The 27,464-nt window shown below is 39.9% G+C and overlaps 1 protein-coding gene across 14 annotated transcripts in view; it reads left to right on the top strand.

Annotated features, from left to right (window-relative positions):
* Positions 1–27,464, top strand: part of ATP2B2 (ATPase plasma membrane Ca2+ transporting 2) — a 377,201-nt gene that overhangs the window by 331,406 nt on the left and 18,331 nt on the right. For all 14 annotated transcript variants that reach the window (XR_009557107.1, XM_060271474.1, XM_060271476.1 and 11 more), the window contains 8 exons: positions 3,667–3,846; positions 4,308–4,395; positions 9,014–9,120; positions 9,717–9,908; positions 15,680–15,893; positions 19,349–19,560; positions 23,085–23,192; positions 25,651–25,833. Coding sequence is in view for 13 of the 14 variants with exons in the window: in XM_060271474.1 (XP_060127457.1) it covers positions 3,667–3,846; positions 4,308–4,395; positions 9,014–9,120; positions 9,717–9,908; positions 15,680–15,893; positions 19,349–19,560; positions 23,085–23,192; positions 25,651–25,833 (1,284 nt within the window). In the remaining variant the exon portion in view is untranslated. The remainder of the gene's footprint in view (positions 1–3,666; positions 3,847–4,307; positions 4,396–9,013; positions 9,121–9,716; positions 9,909–15,679; positions 15,894–19,348; positions 19,561–23,084; positions 23,193–25,650; positions 25,834–27,464) is intronic.

Raw genomic sequence — 27,464 nt, 5'->3', positions numbered from 1 at the left:
GTGGCACCACCTATCTGTCAAAAATGCCCCACAGCAAACATTTGTTCAACCCGTCATTGCCTTGATGATGCAATCTGACTGGAAGGGGACACTTACTTCTTTTCCTCTGTGCAGTACTCCTTTTCTTATCGGAATGGCCCCTCTGAGCTGCTTTTTACCCTACGGGGCAAAATGATGCAGGTAGTCATTCTGATCCAAATTGCAACTTTCTGAAGAGAACAAACCCTATTTTGAATTTTAGTAGGGATATTTCTGGAGATTTCACACCTGGTACCACATGGCCCTGGGCATGATTTCCTTTCTTTACAGCTTAAGAGGTAACCACATTTGTTTGGATAGTGGGAAGGTGATTCTCATCTTTTTTAAATTAAACAATAAAATATTATGTCCGTTTGTTGCACATGGGCACCCAGAGCTGATATTTAGAAAGTCAGGGGGGAACATTACTAAGTCAAATTAATTATGTGAGTGATTGAGACCAACTGAAAGCTGGGAAGAATTTTGGGTAGACATTTTTTTTGTGTGGTAGAACTTTGGCTGTTTCTTTCCTAGCAGGCCTCATGTGAAAATGCCTCATTTTCCCCCAGCGGTAAAATGGCTGTATTCTTAAGACCTGACAATGCACTTTGGTCTTCCATATAGCATTTCCAACAGTATCTAAAAATGTGGCAAAGAAACTGATCTGTAAAAATGTTATGAGAGACATTGCACATATTTCTGTAAACCAAGAAAATCCTTAATTTAAAAAAAGTGCAATCTTATACAGAGTTACTCAGAAGCAAGCCCCATTGATTTGCCTCCAGGTACTGTATATAGACCCAGGTGGCGCTGTGGTTAAACCACTGAGCCTAGGGCTTGCTGATCAGAAGGTCAGCGGTTCGAATCCCTGTGACGGGGTGAGCTCCCGTTGCTCAGTCTCAGCTCCTGCCAACCTAGCAGTTCGAAAGCACATCAAAATGCAAGTAGATAAATAGGAACCGCTCCAGCGGGAAGGTAAACGGCATTTCCATGTGCTGCTCTGGTTTGCCAGAAGCGGCTTTGTCATGCTGGCCACATGACCTGGAAGCTGTACGCCGGCTCCCTCGGCCAATAATGCGAGATGAGCACACAATCCCAGAGTCGGTCACGACTGGACCTAATGGTCAGGGGTCCCTTTACCTTTACCTTACTGTATATAGAAGGGTATAGAATCTTTTTTCACACCGAAGGTCACATTACCCTGTGGAAAGCCTTCCAGGGGCTGCATGCCAGTGGTGGGTGGTTCCAGAGGCAAAAGTGGGCAGAACAACTGATGTCATTGTTACCTTTGTTTATTTATCTGTTTTAAAAATGCTCTGCTTAAAATATTAAAAATCTCTAAGTAGTTTACAGTAAGTTTACCCTATGAAACACCATTTAATAAAATTGCCTTTAAAACGTGATTTAAAAAACAGGATAGAAACATAACTCTACATCACAAATAAAACTGTGCTGTGCGCAAAGCAAATGCAAAGAGGTAAGCAACAGAGTGCAGGAAAACTTGGGTAATTTTTTGAAAACAGTTATTGAAAGGTGATTATTGTTTCTGCCTTACAAATTACCTGAGGGAAGACACCTCAAGAATAATCTTCTGGTCATTGAATAACCAGTAGGGTCTCCTTGGGAGATGTTAAAGAACAGATTGGTCTGTACTGGGAGAAGCAATCTGCAATGTGTCCTGGCTCCAAGTTGCTTAGGGCTTCAAATTTCAACAACAAAACCTTGAATTAGGCTTGGTAGGTAATAGGGAGCCAATGCAGACCTTTCAACACTGGTGTAATATGTACAGTAGGCTATATTTCAGATACACAGAAGATGGAGGTTTCTGCATACTCTGTCATTCCACTCCTCCCCACCTGTCTCTCCATCTAAGCAAGCAAGAGGCACTATCATAGTTAAAGATCACATTTGCGTGTTCAGACCCAGAAACCTCCCCCCTAAATAAATTCACACATGACTCAAATTTTGGTTTGGTGTTTGGCAGAATTTAGGCCACAACTTTATTGATTACAGAAAGTGAGTAGTTGCCTGGGCTCTGGTTCAACTAGCTCCCTGCACCCTTGCAGTCGTAAAAAAAAAAAAAAGCAATGTGGTAGTTGTCACATGAAACACAGTTGTGTGGGTGGCAGCCACTTCATACAAAGGGGAAGCACTCCAACCCCTTGATCATTTTTGTTTGCCTTCTACTGAATCTTTTCATACATTAACTTTTAAAGAAAATATATCATAACAATATCCTAACCTCAGCCTTATCATGTTATGTCATATGCCATGGTTGTTAGCCACTTTGAGGACTTACACATGGGTGAAAAGGTTCTAATAAATAACTATAGTGTGGTGCCTCACACTACATGTTAATGAAAATTCATGCTAATGTCCTATTTCTTACCTGGTTGTTCTCAAGATTGTATCACAAGTGTATCAGTCCTAAATCTGATTATGCACGGACTGCACTTCCTTTACCAGTCATTAATTTCCACCCACACTTCTTGAATGTGAGCACCGATACCATTACACCCATGTTGTGAAAGTACCACAACTTCCTTAAGCTGTTCCACTGGTACTTATTTATTTATTACATTTATGTTTATTTCACCTCTAGTACACTCTTCCTTTATGTAGTTTGAAACCGCTTACGTAGGGCTTCCAAGCAGTCTGCCATCCGCCTATTGATTACGTTGAGCTTTAGCAATATATCTGTGCTTTCAGGACATAATGCTGATTTTCAAGTATAAATTCTCCTTGAGTGATCTTTTGTAGGCCTATAACTTATTCATAATGACTTTAGTATTGGCAAGGGATTTTTTAAAAAAATGTAAGCCACTGAATAGAGGATAGAGAACATGCATTCCCATTGCCTTTTCTCCCTGGTGCTATTATTGGAATAGTTGAGCTCGGATAATCTGGTAAGGCGGTGCTGAATTTGCATTTGCTGGTTTAAAATCGTGAGATGTAACATATACATCTACTGTTAGGTGTTGTTAGGATAGTATTCCATTATGAACCTTTCAGAATTTTATTTTCAATTCATCCTAGCTACATAAGAGGCTTTCAGTCCCTTTTGGGAATTTTTCATTAGGTTTCTAGTTGTTTCTAATCCCTATAAAAGAGTTGCATGACCACCTAAACCAATAGCAGGAATACAGTGTATTCTGCAAGCAGTAACTTATTAGGAGTGGCCATTTCATAAGCAGGGAGCTGTGGCAAAGTGTTGGGAGGACAAACCTATGTGTGCCAAATATCCCCTAAGCCGGCCTACTGCCCTATAATTAGTATTAAAGTACGATGGAACTGTCAGTTTGGTCAGTTTCAATACATGTAATTATATTTTGCTATTCTACTTCATCAGGAAAACATCTTGGGCAGTCATAACAGGTTGGATTTGAACATTAAGTTAATAATGATTTCAAATTTCTCTCTGGTATAAGTTGTTGTAGGAAGAAATGGTCTTACTTGTGTTGCCTACATCCCCATCATGCTTCTTTTGGGGAAGTTAGAAAACCAATCTCTTTTGGTCTCACAGTACTCTTGCTGCTATTTTTAGTGTTTAATAATAATACAGTAAGTTCTAAAATATTATAATACAAATCTGATCAGCTTGTTTTTGATTACACACACCCCCCCCCCATTTTCATCTCACTGTTTTAGGTCCCAGAAGCCATAAGAAAGTGTCAGCGAGCAGGAATTACAGTCCGTATGGTCACAGGGGACAACATCAATACAGCTCGTGCTATTGCAATAAAGTGTGGGATAATTCACCCTGGAGAAGATTTCCTCTGCATCGAGGGGAAAGAGTTTAACCGAAGGATCCGAAATGAGAAAGGAGATGTAAGCCATGGCAGGACAAAACATACAATATTCTATAAAATAGTTACAAAATGGTGGATAATGAAACCTGTTGTATTTGTCTTGTGCTGTGTTGATCCTCACGTTCTTCCTTTTTTCTGAATGGGAGAGATGGTACTCTTTAATATTGCTTGTTCCAATGCACTTGCCAAAAGAGGAAGCTCTGGGTCACGTGCATGGGTATTTATAGGTCCCTTGATCTGTTTAGGCTGCGTCCCATTGGCCTGATTGCACCCTGGATCAAGGGACCTACCAATTGGGTGTTGTGACTGTCAATCATACCCACCCACAACACAGGGTTTGGTTGCCAGGTCTCACTGCAACATGTGCCCTCTTTGAGGGAGGACCTGATTTAACCTTAAAGTGACATTTATTCTAAAGGGTACATGGTGGTGGAAAGGTTTCTGAAAGACTGACAAATGTATCATCCTTCTTTCTTTCAGATTGAACAGGAACGCATTGACAAGATCTGGCCAAAACTTCGTGTCCTTGCTCGTTCATCTCCCACTGATAAGCACACTTTAGTCAAAGGTGAATGCAAGTTTACCCATATACATACAGCACCACTGATGTGTGTGTGTGTGTGTGTGCGCGCACACACACACCCTATATAATTCTGTATATTTAGTTGTTTCAAACTGTTTTTAATATTGTGTTTCCATATTAATGTTGTGTTTTAATTGTAACCCACCCTAAGACCTAGAGAGAAGGGTGGGTAACAAATTGTAATAGTAGTAGTAATAAAATATATCACTACAGTCTCGTACATATCAATACACTTTGTTTAAAAGTCAATGCAACATTAACTCTTTTGATAAGAATTTCCTTTAACCTTTTAGTCTTACTCACCAACTAAAATGAAGGTAAAGGAGGTTAACTGCATAGCTGGTGTTCTTTTCCTCTTCCTCACGTCTCTCAATTCCTCGCTCCCTTCCTTTGTTGTCTTTCCCACAGCTGACCTGCCTTATTGCTTATGTTGCTTTGTAAAGTGCACCATACATTGATAGTGTTCTATAAATTAATGATAATCATAGTACTGGCACTACCAGTAATAAGTGTGGCTTTCTCATTTCTCTGTGCAACCAGGGAGCAAGCTGTCTGCTGTAAAATGATCCTTGTGAAGATACGCAGATGAATGTTCCTAGAAGCCCAACATTTAAATGTCAGAAATCCAATTAAAGTGTTTGTGCCCGCAGCATCTCTCAGGATTAGACTAGGTAGTCTTGTAGTCAACTTAAAACAAAATGTATTCTAAAGCAACGTAAATAAACTTTCTGGGATTGCTCATTCGGATATTATAGACTGGGAGTAAAATGAATTATTCTGTAGACACAGTCAACAAAGTTGAGGCACTGTAAAAGCTTGAATAATAACAGGGTTGTTTACATGTGCAGGATATGAATCTGACAGAAATAAAGCAGCCCTGAATGTCCTATATAACGACAGTTAGAGCTGCAGTGAGGACACCAAACAAGGAGCGGGATTTATTTGGGGGGGGGTTGTGCATGGGTGTAGACAGGGGGGGGCAAATTATTGTATTTTACAGACCATAACCAGCACTTTCCCCCTCCAAAAACTGAAGTGGAAAGGGCTTTGCTTTAGCAAGAGCAGCTCTCCACTTGCTGGGGGCGGGGGGGGGGGCGGGGGCGGGGCAGGAACACAGCTGTAACAAAAACACATCAAATAAATAAAGCATAGTGGCTACCAGTACTTAAGCAGTTAAGACAAGGGAGAAGAATATCCCTTCAGGCAAGGTTCACCCTATTCACCCTATTGTTCTTCAGTGGGAGTTGTTAATGAGCATTCAGGGATCGCATTAACAGTTCTTTTGGCGATTTAATGAGGGTGCAGAGGATTCAATTTGACTAAGGTGGCCCTGCAAGGCTAAAAGGAAGTGAATAAGAAAGGGGGGGGGGGCTGTAGCTTTGATAGACACAGTGATGTTTATAAAAAGCAGTGGTGTTCCAGTCTGCCCCTCCTTCTGCATCTGTATACTGTAAATCAGGGGTGGCCACCTCCCAAGAGACTCTGATCTACTCACAGAGTTAAAAACTGGGAGTGAGCTACCCCCTTTTTGGGGGTTCAGGTCAAAGCTGTTGAGTTTTTTTTAAGGAAGGGAAGCCCTGTTTGGGGGGTTTAGGTCAAACTTGTTGAGCTTCTTTTAGGAGGGAGGGAGGCCCATTTTTGATTAGGGCTTCAGGTCATAGTTCAGCTTTTTTTAGGGAGGATGAAAATTTTGGGTGAGCTTTTTTAGGGGTGCCAGTGATCTAGCAGTGATCTACCACAGACATCCAGTGATCTACTGGTAGATCACAATCTACCTGTTGGACGTGCCTGCTGTAAATCAAGCAGAGAGAAAGCTGCTTACAAGGCTCCTGTACAGGTGTACCAGTATCTTCCTCTTGCTGCACAGTTCTAGCATCACAGCGTCACCCAGAGGCACCCACAAATATGAGTTATCCCTCTCTCTATTTCTTCCTTCCTTTCCTCCCTCTTCCATCCTCAATAAAATACTGGGGGGGGGGCAGATAAGCCCCACATAGAAAACCCATCAACATGGGGGGGATGACTCTTTAAAATACAGTATTTACCAGTAATTGGGGGGGGGGAGGCACCTAGGCCTCTAGGAGTTGGCTGCTATGCCTAGGACAATTCAAGAAAGCAGAATGATGCATATGCTATGGTAATATATCAATAGAATCATGGAATTGTAGTCAGAAGGGACCACAAGGGTCATCTAGTCCAACCCCCTGCAATGCAGGAATTTCCCCCCAATGTGGGGTTTGAACCCACAACATGGTTGAAATATTATGCTGATATGCAGCAACGCCTCGGAGTGATCATGACTGCGGCCCTGTCTTGCCTCGCCCTCGCCCGCCCTGCCACCCCCTCTCCCCTGCTTGACCCTCCCGTCCTCTTGCTGCAGAGTTCTAGCATCACAGCATCACCCAGAGGCACCCACAAATATGAGTTATCCCTCTCTCTATTCTTCCTTCCTTCCCTCCCTCTTCCATCCTTAATAAAATACTGGGGGGGGCAGATAAGCCCCACATAGAAAGCCCATCAACATGGGGGGTGACTCTTTCAAATACGGTATTTACCAGTAATTTGGGGGGGGAGAGATGCACCTAGGCCTCTAGGAGTTGGCTGCTATGCCTAGCAGTAGGACAATTCAAGAAAGCATCTAGTCCAACCCCCTGCAATGCAGGAATTTTTTCCTAAGGTGGGGCTTGAACCCACGACATGGTTGAAATATTATGCTGATATGCAGCAACGCCTCGGAGCCGTCGTGACTGCGGCCGTGCCTTACCTCGCCCTCTCCCGCCCTGCCACCCCCTCTCGCCTGCCCGACCCTCCCGTCCTCTCCAGCCAAGCAGGGTAGCCGCCGACGCTGCCAGCCCCAGAAGCACAAGGTGGCCGCTGCCGCCACAATGTCGTCAGGCCAGCTGGCCCTGTAGCCCCGCCCACGTTCCCACTTTGTGGCCCCGCCCCTGATCGACCATTGCTTGCCCCCCCCCTAGTTTTGATCCTGGCTACGCCCCTGGGGTTGTATGTGTTAAATAGCCACTGTAGTAGAAGAAGAACTTTTCTTTGCTTGGTAGGATTTTTAGCTTCTGCATATCTGCAGTACCTTCAAAGTTAATATGAAATTATTTGAAACATTAACTAGTTTTGACTGAATGTGTGTTTTCCTGCTGTTTGAAAGACAAACCAGGGTCTCAGCTTTGATGCATAAGAAGTACTCTAGAGCTGAAAAAATTATAAGATACAAAGCAACCCTTCTTATATATTGAACATTTAATGATACACAGTTGCCAGAAGGGCAGCACATTTAGCATAATATAAAGTCTCCTTCATTTAATATTAATGGTGTTAACTTTTCATTCCTCTTTTAGGAGTAAAATGGCCTGCTTACCATATTTAATTAATTAAATATTGAAAATGGTATCTTGGCTCAAAAGTATGTTTAAAGCAGTGTTTAGTATTTTCTGTTAGATGGATACATTTGTAATTTGTTTGAACATCCTCAAAATCCGAATAAATCTGTATGAGTTTTGACCTCAATATAGCCTCCAACTAAATGTTCACATATAAACAGCAGTTAGGTTTTTATGAACTTTGTATTACCTGGATCAGTGGAGTGCTTAATGGACCCCTCAATAAATGCTAAGCTCAAATGGTAGATATGAGCACTTCAGGAATGAACATCTTTCTTTGAATGCTTATTACACCATCACCATAACAACAGTTTAATGTTACATGCTGTGAAATCATGCTGGTGGTGTCAGGCATTTGAAACCTATTAATACTCAGAGTTTAAGGACTGGACTGTTAAAAAAACTAAACTCTGAATAATTCTTTTTTTTCATATAACCTTCATTGTCCTGTAATTGTAACAATTCATTTAGCCATTTGTTATGCAATGGCTTTTCATGTATATAAGGGGGTGGGGGTGGGGGTGGGGGGGCCTTCAGGTCTGGTGGCTAGACATGAGCTCTGATAATGCCTCTTGCATGCCTAGATGGAGGATAGAGAATGATGTCTGAGCATGTATAGAAACTGGCCTACTATACAAATGTAAATTTACAGTCATTGCTCCACCCATGCTTGCCTCTAGACCTGCCTGCCACTGGCATGTGACCCTGGAAGGTTGCCCATAAGGGAATGTGGTGCTCCAGCCGAAAAGGGTTTCCAATTCAATATAAATAATAACTTTGGAAAACTACTTCTGCCCTCACAGTAGCAATGTGTGTGTCCTAGAAATGAGATTAACATTTAGCTTCAGCTGTGGGTTCTATAAGTGCCATCAGTTCTTAGAAGCTGGGAAAGAAAAGAGAGCAAAGATGAATTGAGAAGACAAAGCTTAATAAGGGAGGAGAAAGAAGAAATAGGGTAGCACATTGAGCTGTGTGTGAAAAGGATGCTATAGGAGATGTATGATGTAGTTAAATCAAATAGATTGGTATGCTGGAACATGTGGATTGATATACACAATTTTTAGGATTGTCAAAGTTTGTCCACCTCTGAAGATGCTTCTTCCCATATGAGCATGCAGATTACAGCATCAGACTGTAATTTTTTTTAAAAAAATCCACCATACTTTCATGCAACCACACAGTTTCTTAAAATTCATTGCAATATTTTACAGGTATTATTGACAGCACTCAAGTGGAGCAGAGGCAGGTTGTAGCGGTGACTGGTGATGGAACTAATGATGGACCGGCACTTAAGAAAGCTGATGTTGGCTTTGCAATGGTACATTTAAGAACATGCTCCTTTTCAGGACTGCCCAGAATATTCAATAGTTTCAATTTTGGGGATGAAGTAGTACATTCAGTAGTGGGGTGTGTGTGTTAAACTATTCCCTGGAACTCCCTCTAATGATAAATATAGTCACCATTTTATGAGACTGTTCACACCCAATCTGCTGCTCCTTTGGTACCATCATTTCCCTGGGAGTAGGCTTGTAGGCAATCTCAGTCAATTGATGTATTGATGTTACTTCAGGTGAATTGATTGTGTTAAGTATGCCCATTGACAGTGTGAGGTCAAATTCTTGTATTGAGATCTAACTGAATTTTAGGTTTGCCATATTATGAACTGCTATTGAAACAATTTCCAAATCAGTTCAATAGCTATCCAGCATATAAACTGCTATTGAGGAAAACAAGTCTAAATTCTCCTAAAGTTTTGACCAGGCTAACCAGTTTAATGGTTCTTTGGCTCCGGGCTACTATTTTATTTATTAACAGTCAATTTAAGTTACCTCTCTTCTGAAAGTGTTATTCCTTATTGAAACACTGTTTCTCATTCTAGTAAGTTATTCTTGATATGTCTTCTACATTTTTCAGGGTATTGCAGGAACTGATGTCGCAAAGGAAGCCTCAGATATTATCCTGACCGACGATAACTTTAGTAGCATTGTGAAAGCTGTAATGTGGGGTCGTAATGTCTATGACAGTATTTCCAAGTTCCTGCAGTTCCAGCTCACAGTAAATGTGGTGGCCGTGATCGTTGCTTTCACTGGAGCTTGCATTACCCAGGTAAGGTTGAATTAAAGTAAATGACTAAAGTAGTCTTCTTCTTCTTCTCTCCATGTTTCACAAGCATATAGTAAGGTTGGTAGTACAATAGCTTTGTAAACAAGCATTTTGGTTTCCCTGTGAATGTCCCGGTCCCAGACCTTAAGATCTTCATCTGAGGCACTTGTCTGGAGACCTTGCCAAAGAGAATGTTGCAGGTGGCTTATTGGAAGAGGGCCTTTTCAGTGATGGCACAATGGTCATGCAATATTGTCCCCAGAAAGGCTCGCCTCGCCTTGTACCTTCATTGTTTCGTTTGTTTTTTGGCACCATGTTTTACCTTTTCATTTCCCCAGGTTTAACTATAGTAATCTTAAAAAAAAACTTTTAGTGGTTACGTATATTTATTGAAGTTTTAAGATCTTGTTGACTTTCCAAAGTTATTAAGAGTTTTGCTGGAAACCTATTTTGTGCCAGTTTAATTCTGTGGTGCTCTTATGATTTTATAGGTGTATTTGAAGTTTTTAACATTTATTATAAGCTTGCCAGGGAACTTTTTTGCCATTGGGCAGCCTAAAAATATAGTTAATTGAAAAAATAAATAAATAAATAAATAAATAAATAATAAATGGAATTCCATTTCAAATGATGATGCAGTCACTGCATTCAGTAAGCTGTTATGGATTTTATCCAATTCTATTCCATTCATTTATGCAGACTGCATTTACTCAAATCTGATCCTGTCTTAGAGCAACGAATAGCTTAAATGATGCCATACATGAGGACTCTTACCCAAGTTCATAGAAGCACCCTTATAGGGCAATTTTTATATGTTGTGCTACTGCAGGCAGTAACCCATGTTGACTGCTTGTTGGGGCTGAGAACATGGACCCAGGTCCAGAACAGTTTGTACCTCACAGGCAGCAAACATTATGTTTTCTGTTGATTGCTAACCAAATATCAGTGCTCTTTTGGAACTGCTAGTTCACCCAGTTACTTTAATATACCTAAAAATAATAAAAACAAACACGTCAGCACTTCATAATCTAGAGGTACAAAGGTGTGCTCATACCTGTTTATTTCACCAAAAGCGAGTAAAATAGCAATCACAAAACACCAGTTGTATTAAGTAACTGTTTATATTATTTGTTCTCATTGCACATATTGTCTACATTGTAAGAAGTCTGAGGAAATACAGCAACATGGTTTTTTAAAAGTAATATATACAGGGCTATTTTCTGGCTGGAACTCACCGGAACTCAAGTTCTGGCATCTCTTGGGTGGGTGCCATTGCCATTATAAGAGAACAAGGTGAGTTCCGGCACCTCTTTTTATAGGAAAAATAGCACTTCATATATAGAGATATATAGATAGAGAGAGAATCAAATATGGAAGTGTGATATTAAACAGAGTGTGGCACCTCTGTGAATGCAGTGCAGATATACACATAGCACATACTGTTCACTCTGGTACAACAGGAAAATTCAGCCTCCGTGAGCAAAATCATGAATAAGTCATAGGTATACTGCAAAGAATAAGTTTACCTTGTCATCATGATATGGCCAAGTGAAACCCGAGGCTGCCTCTATTAGATGCCACAAAGGTGAAACTCCTCCCAAATTACTCTTCTAAATTTTTCAAGGTGTTCAAAGGTTATAACTATTTATTTCTTCATGGATCTTGGGCTCAATTGCAGACCTGTGGTTCCTCTGAGCAGTGAAAACTCAAGCTGTTGCTGTTCACTGTAGCAGGGATGGTCAGAGCAAGGGGAGGGAGGACTGCTCACCTAGTTAGTTCATGTCATTTCCCACTCTTTAGTATTTCTTTTTCCTACACAAAAGAGAGATGTAGAATCAGGAAAGCACAGTGAACCAGTGAAAACATTTCATTTTAATTAGACCTTGGGATAGAAATATTTAAAAGAAATCAAAGGATTGCATGTCCTTGCCTCTGCCCTTTTGAAAATTCTAAGGCATATTGATAAAATGTTTTGTTTTAAGTATTTAAGAAACTTTAACACAGTTCTTCCCTCCATGAGTGCAGCTAAGAATGCAGTGGCAGGGATCAGCATGGAGCTCAATGGAGCCCTCTTTCCTTTTCCCCTAATCATGACTGCATGTGCACTTCAGTGCATCACTCATTACTACAAATGGGAGGACGATGCATTCCTCCCATATATGCACCCAGACAACTCTCTCCTCCCTAGGGCTCTGGAATATTTACTTTGCAAGCTAGGAACTTATCGGGAGGGGCAGAAAAGAGAGTTCTGTTGAACCCATTTCTAATCAATCACTTGTTTATGAAGCTTTGCCCTTTCTCTGTGTGTCTGGGAAGTGTTTTTGAGGAAGAGAATCCGTATATTTATTGGAAGAACCAGTAGGGTAGTTAACAAACCACAATTACCTTTTGCTGCTTTGTGTGTAGGAGAGGCAAACTTTTCTTGATAGTTGTGTGTCGTTCATTCATTTATTGAAAACTAAAAATTGACTGTCACAAAATGATTGTGGTTTTCTTTGTTCAGCTAAAATCTAAAATAAACTTTGCAAAGATATTTAAAATGGTAGAATATAATAGAACTATTAGAAATATATATACTCCTATGTGGCTATGTGTACACATACTACTACTGCAATTATATTTTCAGCTAAGTGTGCATAACCCCTACTGTTATGTGTTTTAATTTGCAATTTCATAACTTTGTTGTTATGGTCCTTGGAAGTTTAATATAGAATATATATGCTGGGTTAAATAAATAAGTAAATAAATGTATGTTTAAAAATAACAATAATGTTCCTGATATGTCATATTGTAATTTTCACCTGAGTAACAGTATAATGTTAACATGAAATATGTAGGGGTGATATTTCATGATGAATTGTGATGTACAGATTTGTGTTTCATGTAAAATATCTGGGATCTTTTTACAAAAAGTTACCCTTTTTTATTTAGATCCTTGCTAATACCTTCCAAGGTTACAAAGAAAAGAACCAGTGAAATAAATGTTTTAGGTGGATCACTTCTTAAACACATTTCTACATAAATTCAAAGTCCACATAATTGTTTTAATTTCCATTTGCTTCTGCCTTTGAAATGCATAAAATCATATTTTTTAAAGAAAATATTCTGCAATGTAGCTGAATGACTCATCTTTAAAATTATTCTAAACCTGAGCTCAGATGCACATTTTCCTTAGCTTGCAAAGAATTAATCAGAAATAAGAAAGAGCTGCAGTGGAAATTTCATTCCACCAAGTGCCAAAATTAATGTGTGTTTAATGCTTAGGCTGGGGTTTAGAATAAGCTTTTACACTTGACTGAACTGTGCAGCGCAGTAGATGATAGATAATTATTGGAGGCACCTTAGCAACATGGAATGATTGGCACTGTGAAATGGTGAGAATGAGCTGCTGCCAAAAGTGATGGCTGCCAATTGCACATGTGTAATTTAGAGGATGGATCAAAGTGAGAAATTTGCTTTTCATTATACACTGGAGTTCCCTTGGGTTTCTGCTGCCACTTTCACAACAGAGACCTTTTTATAGCAACAAATATAGCTTCAGATGATAGGAGAGCAGGATGGAGGGACAGGCACTTTAATTTCACACCATTTGTAAAAAGAAGATTTTTCTCCCCTTGGTGCACATATGATCCCTTTGAAAGATTGTATGCATGTCAAGTTGCTCACCGAAGGAGTAAATGAGTTTGGCCTTTTGCCAATCAGGGGAGGGGCAAATGGTTCACCAGGGCATAAATAGAGACCTCCAAGCTTATTTATGCAATTGATAATCTCTTCAGATATCTCAGCTTTCATTTTTCAAGTATTTATCCACGGTACAGAAAACTTTTGAAATTATAACCATTATACCACAAAAAATGCTTCTGTATTACTGCTACAAGCATATGTTCTGAGTTTTTTAGTTAGCATAATGAATTTATTGCTTCTGGTGACCAGAGCAAGCTATCACAAGGATGCTCAGCTCGTACACATCAGTGTGGAAGAACAATGGCATAGTTTGCCCTAGTGCAGTTACAGAAACATTTTGTTCTGGCAAGTAGGGCAAAACTAGGCAGCAGAAAATACATTGTAGTGGGACGAGCTCAGAACTGGACCTGTTGCCTAGTATCAATACAGTGGTATCTCAGGTTACAAACACTTCAGGTTACAAACACTTCAGGTTACAAACTCCGCTAACCCAGAAATAGTACCTCAGGTTAAGAACTTTGCTTCAGGATGAGAACAGAAATCGTGCTCCGGTGGTGTGGCGGCAGCAGGAGGCCCCATTAGCTAAAGTGATACCTCAGGTTAAGAACAGTTTCAGGTTAAGAACGGACCTCCGGAACGAATTAAGTTCTTAACTAGAGGTACCACTGTACAACAAGCTGTGAATTGCTTTAAGATAGTTCTATCCTAGGCACTCTAAAAGTGACAGATATTGTTACAGTTGAACTCTACAGCTGCAATTCTATAAATACTTGGCAGTCAGTGCCGTATGATCACATTTGAATAGTCATGCATAGGATTGTGCTGTACGGCACTTTATCTCAAGCAGCAGCACAAGTCTGATTATATTGAATATTGTGATTGATTTTAATGTATTTTTCACAAACCAAATTAATTTTCACTTTTTTAAAATTTAAAAAACATATGATAGAATAGTTTGTTTTAAGTTTCATAGAAACATGAATTAACCATTCCAATTAATATAAAAAAATAAAAGCCCATGTTCTTCCTCACTAGAGTTTATAATACCACTTTACCCATAGTTCTCTAGTGAGGAAAGATGTTGAGAAGGAACCATTATCCAAAAGAAAGCCTATTTAATAATAATTTATTTTGGTTTTGGGATCTGAATTTGTTTGTTTTTAACGGGCAATTTCGAAGCATGATTTGACTCCAAGCATATCCCTACTGGATTCAGTGAGCAGATAGCTCCTTCTAGTGGTTGTTTATGTAGTCTTCGGAACAAATACCTAACAAACCATATAATCCTTGACCAGACTGATGTGACATCTTGATTTACCATTAATTTGTAAAATTAACATAACTCAAATGGTGCTTCCTGAAAGGTTACTGGCTCTATTACTCCACTATTGTTTAAGGATTTCCAATCTTCACTCGCTGAAATGTTTGCTTGTGGTGTGTATTGTATTCATATCTATTTTAAGGGTTTAGCATTTAAATTACCGTATTTTCTGGCATATAAAATGACTTTTTAATCCAGGAAAATTTTCTCAAAAGTCGGGGATCGTCTTATACGCTGGGTTGTCTTATATGCAGCCGCAGAAGTGATTTCTGGCGCTGCGGACATTTTGGAAATGGGCAGCACGGCACTGGAAATCGCTTCTGCGTATGTCCAGATGTGATTTTGGGCTTCCTGACATGCACAGAAGCGATTTCTGGCACTGCGGACATTTTGGAAATGGGCAGCGCAGGCATGTCCGGCCCATGAACGATAGTAGGAAGAGGGGTAGTCTTATACAGCGAATATATCCCAAACTCTATATTTTAACTGGAAAAGTTGGGGGTCGTCTTATAGGTTTATGTCTGTACAGAACATTTGGAAAATGGGCTTTGCATGCTGGAGGCCAGGATTCAAACACCTGCTCACTGCTGAAATTTGACTTTCTCAGCCAAATCCATCTCACAGAGTTGTTGGGAGAATACAAAAATGAAATTAGAATAGTTTTGACCTTCTTGCAAGGGAAGGTTTTGCAGAAACATTTAAGACCAACAAGTACATATACTGATATGGCAAAGATACTGACAGTTCCTTCTATAATTTCTCTCTTAAGGACTCTCCTTTAAAAGCTGTACAGATGCTATGGGTCAATCTGATTATGGACACCTTTGCCTCTCTTGCTTTGGCTACGGAACCTCCTACAGAGTCGTTGCTGCTAAGGAAACCATATGGCCGAAACAAGCCTCTTATCTCCCGTACTATGATGAAGAACATTTTGGGCCATGCTGTGTACCAGCTCACTCTCATTTTTACCCTCCTTTTTGTTGGTAAGATTATCTAGTCTTTTTATTGCTAACTTTAACAAACTGTGGTAGAACTACAAAATTGTATTGCTTTGGGTTTCAAACATGCTTTCCATGCCTTTTTTGATCTGTAGATGTGACACAACATGTTTCCAAGAACACAGACTAGCTCAGTGATCCAATCTACAGAGCTACTCTAGTGGCTTGTATACATGGAAGACAATATTTTGGGATCAAATTGGCTGCAACTTTATTAACTATAGATGTCAGAATGTTCTGGTATAGGCGTTGGGTGTGTAGCCTGAATCAACCAACCTATTTGCTGGAAGATTATTCCATCAGGTTTAGGATTATTCCTGGGTTTAGGATCACCCTATGACATGCATCAGTTCTGGGCAATCCACCCAGAATGCCTTTTGGTGTTTTTTTTTAATGGCAGCCCCTGTCTGGGCATTCAGACAGAAGCCTTCACCCCAGACACTTTTAATGGGGTACCCTGATACTTCAACTGAGGAGATGGAGGTGTGTTCTGATTCACCTCCTCTGCCACACTGACCCAACCTTTTTTAAAATTTATTTTGCCAACAAGCTCTGTCTATTGCTATGAGGTAGGCAAGATCTCCCGACAGGCCCAATTTTCTGCAGGGAAATTCCTCCCTGGCCCTGAATATGGCAACCATATAATTCCGTAGCAAGGTCTTGTGCTCATGCTGATTGTGTTCTGCAGGAATTGCCAAACATTAGGGTGGGTGGGAGGGGCGTCTGTTGCCGACAGTGCTTAAGAATACTCCCCAAGTAACACTCTAGGAATGACCATCCAAGTAGGACCTGAGCCACCACAAATATTATTGTGCATTATGTCCTCTACTGGAAATATAAAATGTGGTATGAACAAATCTGTGGTTGCCATGGACGTATGGCAGCCCTAGCAAATCTACACTCTCAGTGTGTTGGGGTTTTTTCTGGAGTTGTAGCAGTAAATTCTATAAATTATGGATTGTATTCAAGTAACTTGGATCCAATTAACTCAGTTTGAAATTAACTGAAATGAGCTTAACTTAGGAATGTTAACTTTAATGGGTCTACTCTGAGTAGGACTAGCATTGGATACAATACTTCCCACTGCATTTCTTAAACTTTCTGTCTGTTAATTTCATTCTCTCAGGTTTTAGGGTCAAACTACATGTGTCACTAAATAGTTAATTGAAGCCCATGATTCGGTTTCTGTGTCTTTTTTAAACTAATAGCAAATAGGAAACGGGTGCCCTAGATCAGAACCATGGTGCAGAGGGAAATAATTAATCCTTTTCCCCATACTTTTTTTTTGCTGAAAATTCATTCCCAACAAGCCCTCTCTTTACCCACTAAAAGCAGCAAATAGCAGCTTAGGGAGCAAATAAGAATGTGAGGAAAGAGAGGAAATATTCAAGGTGAAAGGGTTAATCCTCTCCAGGTTGTGGTGCTGATTCATATAATTTCACTGTGGCTGCTGATCATAAATAAATACCATAAATAAAAATTGAAGAAGGGGATCCCAATACCATGATTCAAATACATGTTTAGTGTACCCTGCAGTTTGCCTTTTAGTATTATCTGCACACCATGCATAATTTTATGAACTGTTATCAAGTTCTTCCCTTGTGTTACTTTTTGAGCTAAAATTAACAAATGCTTTTGTTTTGCTACAATTCATTAATTATAATAAATAACATTTCATCTAGTTAATAGTCAGATGCTACCCCAAAAAATAGTGATCCGGATGTGGACCTCAGTGTAATACTTTTGTCAGAGTTTGTGCTTCTTGTTCTCTTCATTTGGGCAACACTTCTACCTGCTATTCTTGCCTTATATAGCTCTTTTGCTTCTGCTCATAAACTACATTGACATCTTCTTGGATTTGTTGGTACTTTCCTGAACTATCTTGGACTGTGGTATAAATTCCAGCTGAGATTCTATTATTGTAATTTTAAATCACCTCTGAACATCCTGGAAGGAATTGACCCTTTTGGTTCTCCCTTTTAACTTCCTTTTAATGAATTACTTCATTTTGAAAAGTTTCCTCTTTTAAAGCACCCCTGTTGCATAGTCTAGGTAACTATCCCCTTCAGTGTATGTTAAATTTTGTAGCACAAAAGTAACTGTTCCAAATTACTTCATCAACAGTCACATCAGGTTCTGAACACCACTCAGTATTGCTTCCCTTCCAAATGGTTTTATTGCTGATTTTTTTCAAGACATATTCACTTCATAGCTGCCAAGTTTTCCCTTTTCTCGCGAGGAAGCCTATTCAGCATAAGGGAAAATCCCTTAAAATAAGGGATAACTTGGCATGATTCACTTATTGCATCAATGATTCACTTATTGCATCAAGAAGTTTTGCCTTGTCAGGTCTTGAATATTCATTTATCCAGTCAATGTGAGAGTAGCTGAAGTCACATGTTATTACAAGACTGTCTCCCTGATTTATTTTTCCATCTCAACATCATTCTCGGTGTTTTGGTTTGAATGGATGATAAATATGACTATGTCTTGAATACCAGGACTTTTGGTCCTAGTATTTTCATTTCTGTGAGTTCCATGGAGGAGTTTATTACAATCATTTTATCTCACTTGCAACACCATACATAATATTCCTTTGCTTGTTTTTTCTATGGAGTTTGTATACAGAAATTTACTTTATCGTACTGCTTTGCTTCATGCTACCAGGATTCAAACATGGCTATTATATTTATTATCTTATTAGCACTCTAGCTCCCCAATTCTGGCTTGAAGGCTTCTAGTATTAGCATATAAATACCTATGCATTTATTCCTTTCCAGGTGACCTTTCTGTGCACATTTCCCCCTGTGAACCTTCAGCATCTTTAAACAGATGTCATGGTCTTCTGTATTCTATTGCCAAGTTCTATTCTATTCCCATTTAGATTATCTGGAACATTTACAACTTAATTCCTGAGCAATGAATCATCTTGAACTGGATGCTCCCCAATTCCTTTCAGCTTTCCTCCAGAATTGAGTTTAAAATCTGTTTTGCAAGCTTTTTGATATAAATCATTGGCAGTTTGGTTCCACTGCAGTTCAAGGAGAAGCCTGTCTCATTTGTACAGTATTGGCTCGCTCCATAATGTTCCCCAGTACCTAATAAATTTAAGTCCTTCTTTGAACACCAGCATTTCATTCATTCAACGAGACCCCTCAACTCTGAATGTCTAGCTGGCTCTCTGTGCAAAACAGATGGCATTTCTAAATATGCAGCCTTGGAGGTCTTGGACCTCAGCAGACTTCAGTAGCAAATAGAAATGTAAAGTTTCATGACAGGTTATTTACTGTTACTGTTGCTGTCATTGCTGCTATTATTGCTGCTATCTTGCTGACATGGTGATGTGATTGTTGTATGGTACACTGAACTGAAACCTAATTTGCCCGCAATGTTTTTTTTAGATTTTGTTCATTTATTTTTTGTTTCCTCCTTATAATCAGGTGAAAAAATGTTCGAGATTGACAGTGGCAGGAATGCACCACTCCACTCTCCGCCTTCTGAGCACTACACCATCATCTTCAATACCTTTGTTATGATGCAGCTATTCAATGAAATCAACGCACGCAAAATCCATGGTGAAAGGAATGTTTTTGATGGCATCTTTAGAAACCCTATATTTTGCACTATTGTACTGGGCACATTTGTTGTGCAGGTAATCATTATACAGTGTTAACGCAGCAAAATATTGTTTGCACGTTCCACTGTAAACTCTTCACCCTCTTCTCACGAGATTCTTTGAAAATCCAAAGGCATGTTAGGTACAAATAAACTGCTGATTTATCCACCATTAAGATAGATGTTATGATTTTTCTCCTGTTGTTTGTTTCCTGATTGTCTCAGTTCAATCCTCCCTTATTTTTATCCTGCAATCTATTTATTGCTTTCTGTCAAGGCTTCATCTGTTATGTCTTTTCCTTTCATGTGTTTCTATTATGGAGATATATTCATTTTGCTCTTCTTCCCCTTCTAAAATCCAAGAGCCATATTATGTGAAGGAAGATAAGAAGAAGCAAAGGAGCTGGAATATATTCCTTTTGAAATTCTTGTCATTGGCCTAGCAGTACTAAAATGTGTCTGGTTATTTTTGAGAGAGCACAATACAAAGTATATTAATAAGTAATCTTGAAATATAATAAATCTCACGATGACAGACTTCATTCGGTAGAGAAAAAGCTTCTTCACAATCTTTTTCAAATATCTTACACTTTAAATTTAACAGCCAGTCTTGGCTACTCTGCTGCCTTGTGATAGCAAAAGCAGTATTTCTGAAATAGTCTGCCTTGGATTAAATGCGAGCGTAGGTCAGTGGAGTGATTCTACCTGCCACAGGAGTAAGGAGGATTGGAAGCTGAACTGTTTTGATAGGCTATGACTGGGGTGGCGGGGATGACCCTGGAGATGAACTCAATTGAAACTTAGCATGTACCTAAATGAAATGTAACAAGTAATTAATAACATTTGAGAGAATATTGAATAAATCTACTTAACATGTCACAACTACTTTAGGTAGGTAAATATGAACAGAAGTTAGAACACTGGTGAAGCAGTGCTGCTGTTACAACTATCATAGAACATACATGAGATTCCTTTTTTCCCCTTGGGGAGCTTCAAGCTCAGTGTTATATTTTGTATGGTAGCACTGGGGCTGGCTCAGCCATTAGGCAAACTGGAGCAGCAGCCCTATGAGCACCCCACTGGTGGTCCACAAGGGGTGCCAATATCTGCTGAAATCACACAGAATCTCGCAAACACACAATAGCTCATGCAATTTAGGCATGTTAGGTGTAAATTGAGTGAGATCTCGCCTGGAATTGGTTCCAATGTGGGCACTACTTCTCCGCCTGGAGCAGAGGGGGCAGGGCAGGCTGACAGCAACAGATATAAGATAAGATATAAGATATCTTTATTTACAGGCATGGAACTTTCCGTTTCGATCTCCCTAGGCAGCTGAGTGGTGGGAATATTCAAGCTATGTTGGTTCTTCCAACATGAATGTTTTTGAAATTCAATTGAGGAATTCAGTTTTCCCAGTTCCCTCCTACTTGCAATAAAAATAAATAAAAACTCTGTATAATGTCGGGCTGACAAACAAGCTGCATTGCTTTCCCCTGATGTTTAGTTTTCTGTGTGCAGGGACCAAGCTACACCTGTAACCTGACCTTGCAATCCCACAAAGAAGTTTGCATATTAGGACAATAAGGAATGGTTCACAAGTCTCTGAAGTTGACCAGCAGCTGAGGTGGGAGCCAGGATAGGGTCCCCACAGAGCTGTCTATGGAGAGTGGAGTCAGTGTTACCAATGCAGAGCCATTTGCCCTTTCCCCAGGTGTCCGCTGGTCCATCTGTGATGTGAGGTCAGCTGTCCTTCCCAATTTTCTCTTAGGCTTTGAGAGCTTTGTCCCAGGTGCTGTTTCCACACCTTCATATGACAAACTGCTGCAAGTCTCCCTACTGACTGAAACTCCCCTTTACCTCACAGTTCATTGCTTCCTTGGGAGCATTTTACTTTTAAACCTGCATTCATTTATTTTGCTGCCACCTTCTTGACATTAGATTCCCTCTACTGGCAAAGTGAGTGATGCCGTGCTGGGAGTATACTCAGTGGTAAACCTGAGTTTGCTTCTGTTAAATGGCTCTATCCCTGCTGCAGTCTATCCTCTGCTCTTTCTTATCAACAAATCATTTGCTATTTTGTTCAAGAAGATCGACCAGTTCCACCTATCCTCTCATGCTCTCTCCTTTCCCTTGTAATAAGACTCTTAAGTTGCTTTCTTGGCTATTTATCCTGTTCTTCACCCCTTCCAGGCTAGATTTTGCTCTTTTCACTCCACTGAAGGTTATCAGGTTTTAAAATATTCTTCATACCATTGTGAGGCGTCTTCGTCAACGTGATCCTTCTTCACTTCTCTGCTGCTGTTGATCATACCATCTCCTTTACTTTCTTTCCTCTGGACTTCCCTCATATTTTTCTCTTCTTATTCCCATTCAATATTTCTAATTCATCCTTTGCTGTGTTATCATTCATCCTTTTCTACTCTGGTCACTGTTTGTTCTTTTGACTTTTTCTTCTACCATTGCATTGAGTACTATCATCCATATTATTCTTCCTTGGTGTTATCTGTTCCTATAGTCTGTGTCTGCAGTAGTCAATCCAGAATCTCACCATAAAATGAATCAGCCTAATTGCTCTGAATATGCCACCATCTACCGAAGTCTATGTATTAGGACACTGTCACATTTGGTGAATATCAAAGTTTGGGCCTTCCATTTAAGGCTCTCTCCACCTTTCTACTCTTCCCTCCCAACTTTTTGTTTAACTGTTATCCGAACAGGATTAAGTGCTGATTTTCCTGTCCCTTCTTCTTTTTCACAGGCTGATCAACCACTTTTATGATTGTATCCCATTTCCCTTTTCCATGCTGCTCTCTATGTCAAGAACAACTTCCCCAAACTTCTTTATTCTGCAAAGAATTTGTTGAATCACTGTACATACTCACACAAATCTGCACCACCTTTCCTGTTCTCCTTCCCAAATCCTCACTTTACAACTTTATCAATCTCCATTATCTCCCGGTATCAATATTTTGCGCTTATAGCATGTGCTTTCAATTTTCGGAGCCATGTTTATTATTTGATTTGTGTGTTCAGCTCAGAATAGCAGTTCCTATGCTGTCTAAAGAAAAGAAATTATCGTAGTAGTTGGAGTATGTTCAAAAGCTATAATAGGTAAATATGGTTGGGCTTTATATAGCACTTATTCTGACAAGATCCCTCAGCAGTTATACACAAAATTGTACAGCATATATGAGAATGATGATAGGTACATTTCAGCCTCAATCCAGCAAAATTTAGTCATGACGAAGTCTCATCAGCATCGCTGGGGGTTTAAATTAGTTGTGACTAACTTGCACCGATGCTTTCAATGGCTCTTAGTCATGACTAACTTTACCTGAAGTGCAGGGCCCTCCTGTATATGTGGAGAGTTTCATTTAATCATGACTCATATTTTGTCTGTCACCCTCTTGCAAGAGGGTAAAATAATTAATGATAACATTCACACCTGGAAAGAAAGCTTGTAGAAAAGCATCAGAACAAAAAACTTCATCTCTCTGTCCTTCCCCCCTTCTTCGATTAGTAATTGCACCTTTTATTTTTCTTTCTGCTTTCCCCTTGCAGATAGTAATTGTACAGTTTGGTGGCAAACCTTTTAGCTGTTCCCCTTTGGAGCTTGACCAGTGGATGTGGTGTGTGTTTATTGGATTAGGTGAACTTGTATGGGGTCAGGTAAGGACTACTTATTTTATATAATTACAAAGAAAATCACACATTTTATAGTAAGGCTGCAATCCTATCTACACTTACCTGGGGAATCCCACTCAGGGCTGTCTTAAGCATATGCGGTGCCAGGGTGCAAAGATCCGCCCAGCGCCCCGTCCCCCAGGTTGACCAGTCCTAGGTGTGCAGGAGGGCGGAGCCGGCCAGCTGCCTCAGCTTATCACTGGCTCGGTCGCCCCCGAACTCGCGTCACAGAAGAGCCCGCTGCAGCGCTCCGACCAATGGACAAGCTCTTCCCCAGACTCAACTCTTGGGCCCCGGACTCTCGGCCTGGCACCCCTAGCGCCTATGGGTAAGACGGCCCTGATCCCACTTAAGACAGTGGTGCTTACTTCTGAAGACACATGTGGAAGGATTGTGGTGTAAACAATTTTATTCGTATATTGAAGGTGGGTGTTGCAAATGACTTGACTAGTATTATTATTATTATTTTAAATGCACTGACATTTTTCACTGACATTAAATGAAATTCAGTAAAGCATGTAAATGCTTCACATTCTTCTAGGGTTTGAAATATACAAGAAGGCCGCACTCTGAATCCCTTTGTGGTTGTGAGATTCACATTGCCGCCTATGGTTGATGGACTCTTATTTTATTTTATTATTTCATCCCACCCTTCCTCAAATATGCTTGGGCAGCATACACAGACTCCTCCCATTTTGTCCTCACAACAACCCTGTGAGGTAGGAGAGGTTGAGAGTGTGTGTCAGGCCCACAGTAAACTACATAATCAGGAAGTAAGTCTCCACAGTTTAAGCCTAATAGTCTAATAACCACAAAACCTTGGTTCTTGAATGGCACAGGACTCTTTCATCACCCACAGCAAACAGTAAGAAAACCCTGTTTTGGCAGAAATTCAAATTTTCTGAATTTCAACCAAGGTTAGTTGTTTCATTTATATTACTATTTCTGGTCAAATACTTTCAAATGATACATAGTTGTTTGGAGCAGCCGCTATCAGGTCCTGATAATTAACGTACTGATTGAAACTTGCAACTGTGCTGGAAAGCTAATATTTTCTAATATCTTTCATATATTATCCACTGCTAACTAATATATGCAAACTGTATCCTAAAATGCCCTCACCAGAAAAGGCTGACAGGGACATGAGTTCCAAGAAAGGCAGAGAAGTTCACCCTGTAATTAGAACATGTACAGTAAAGACAAAACACTTTAAAGCAAATGAGCCAGAATTCTAATGCAGAAGTCCATTATTTTAGGTACTTACACTTTCGAATTCCCCTCCCCCTTGAAATTATGGTTGCAGTTTTCCTCTTACTCTTTGAAACCAATGTTGAGAATCTCAGTCAAGCTGGAAAGTTTGAAAACATAGGAGCTTCTCTACACCAGCTTCCTCTTCCCCACACTGGTCAACCAGATCCCCGGGGGCAGGACATGGGGGCTTGGCCACACAGGGTGAAGGATGACATATTTTCCATGCCCCAAGGCCTTTTTTCAGATGTGCCCTTTGGGTCAGCACAGGGATTGCACAATTTCCTGGAGCCCTAAAATCAGTCTCTTGGAGTTCATGCCCAGTCTAATGTGTAATTTATTTTAAATGTGCCCACAAAACAGCCTGTTGAGGCTGAATGTTCACTGGCATGTTATACGTTACAACTCAGAGAACCACTTCTGTGGATAATATTATTTGATTTCTCCCTGTTCCAATATTTTACCATCCAAGAAAAAGTGATGACATAAGGATGTAATGCCAGCTACATCTTCATGGACAGATCATCTGTAAAAAGTTTCTCTTATCTACACACCCCTCCAGGTCTCTGCATGGAGATTTCTAGACTCTCCTGTGCCTAGCCAAAAAGCTGGCAGGAGGATAAGTGCCTAATGCCATGAGCAGATTCCATTGGCTCATATTAGTTGGGTTGGAATGAGGGTTCTATAGAACGGTTTCCAGTCTATGCCAGTTTTGCAAGTTTTCATTCAGGTTGGTTCCATCCTGTTTCCATATTAAACTGCAATTTTTGATTTAAAAAAAAAATCCAGACAAATTTCACACAAAATACCCATGTCATGTTTCCCTCTGAGCTCTTTGATTCAGACCAGGAGGAGGAGACACCTGAGGATGAGCACGTAGAAGGAAAGAGGGGTGAAGCCATGCTGGAGCACTCAAGACAAAGCCCCTATCTGCCCCTCCCCAGTTCATCTGGAACTACTGATGAGGCAGTAGCCCCAGGACCTGCTCCTTCCCTGCCTGTTGAGATTGCTTCATAAGATGTAGAGTAGTACTTCATCCATCAAAGATCTTTGGGCTGATGTGAATTCCTTGCCAAATGACAATATATATTTTGTTTGTCCTCGATTAAACTTGTAGTTTGTCTAATACAGACAAGATTTTCACATACTCTCTACAAACGGTGCTCATTGGCATAATTCTAAAACTTACTTTCAGATCATTGCAACTATCCCAACGAGTAGGCTAAAATTTTTAAAGGAGGCAGGAGGTCTTACATTTAAAGAAGAGTCGCCCCAAGAGGAGATGAATGAAGATGTAGAAGAAATTGACCACGCAGAAAGAGAACTTCGGCGTGGGCAAATCCTCTGGTTCCGGGGGCTCAATAGAATACAGACCCAGGTATGTTGTGCTACAAGGTTGGGGATATATTCTCCCCAAAGCTGCTTTACATTTAGACAAAATAATTATATGCGCTTAGTCCATATTGCAAAGCTCTATGTAGTTCTGATATGAGCAGCAACTGTTATTGTATTCATGTGACAGGGAATGCTTTGCATATTCAAACCACAGTGCTGAGATGTAGACCTCCACAGGTGAATCAAAGCTTCTATGTATTACTGAGTGGGACAACATCAAGTGGGCTGCAGCCCTGTTGCTTGGAGGCAGGAAAACATCACTCCCTTTTCCTGTCTTGCCTGAAGCAGACCTGTAACTTGTTTGTGCTTTTCTGGCCTGGTTTAATTGTTTAGAAATGTGAGTCTTGAGTGTTGGATGAGCGTGTGAATGGTATGCCTCTATCTCTGTGTTTGTTCTAGTGTTTCTGTGGGTGTATTCAAAGCTTTTGTAGTTTCTTATCCCTCTGTGTGTTTGGCTGTTAGTCCTCTTCTGTCTGTTGTGGTGTGACCATTGCTCCCCTGTAAACATCCCCCCCAATCAATTATTCACCTATTCCAAGTCAATTTCCCCATTTATTAATTGAAAATTTGGATTCAGCCTTCCCACAATGGATGGTAAATTATTCAAAAACAATTGATTAGTTATAAAATTAATTCTGATTGGCCCACAAATTAATTTTAAAGCCTTAGCGCAGGCAAGAAATGTTTAACTCATTAACTTACTGAACCAGAGTTGGTGCATTCTTCTTGCTGCCTCTTGCAATAAAATGCCTAAAGTTTTATAGAAGAGCTCTGTTGAGTCCTCAAGTGAGTTAAATATCCCATTGTAGTGATTATGCTGGCCAGCCTTCAGGCAAAAGGAGGATTACAGCTCATTTGGTGTTGTCCTAGTGGCCCCTATACTCTTCAGGTGTGGACAGTAGTCCCCCTTCACCAGTGTCTCTGGGCTTGGAGAGAGAATAGAAACTATAAAGCACAGAAGGAATGTTTCCTTAACCTACAAGTCATATACAAGTAAACTACTGTAGTAAAATCTGAAAGAAATATGTGCAAGCTTGCAATATAAACAGCATACTTAGCTCTGCAACTTTGAATTACACCTGGAAGCTACTGTGATGCATCAAACATTTCTGTGTTGCACTATCTCTGTTATAAGCCTTCATTAAAAAATAGGATAATCTTGTATTGTTTCCTAGGAGTTTTGCATGAGTCTTTTTTAAACTAATGAATCCTTTGTTTTGCACCATTAAAAAATGATATTTGAACACACACACACACACACATCTGTGATAAACTTGAAATAGGTTTAACCTTGTTCTTTATCTTGTCAGCAAAACCTTGAGAGCTAGAAGCTAAAAGTTTTTTTCCATATGTAGTTGTATTACAGCATTTATTTTTAATTAGAGAAGTTGGGCATGGCACCAGGATCCTACCTTTTTCTGCTTGTAAAAAAAAAGTAATTGTTTTACTATAATATGAGGAAAAGGCTATGCATGATAAATATTTCCAAGTCAGTAGAAGAAAAAGATGGAAGCAGATTTATTAAAATTTGCAACAAAATCTCTTTACTAAAAATGTTTATATCATGTGGGTTTCTTTTTTCTGCTCTCTGAATAGGGGTGTTTGTCACTGCAG

This window comes from Zootoca vivipara, chromosome 2 (assembly GCF_963506605.1).
Source record: "Zootoca vivipara chromosome 2, rZooViv1.1, whole genome shotgun sequence".
Lineage (NCBI taxonomy): Eukaryota > Metazoa > Chordata > Lepidosauria > Squamata > Lacertidae > Zootoca > Zootoca vivipara.
This window is presented reverse-complemented; position numbering and strand designations above follow the sequence as displayed.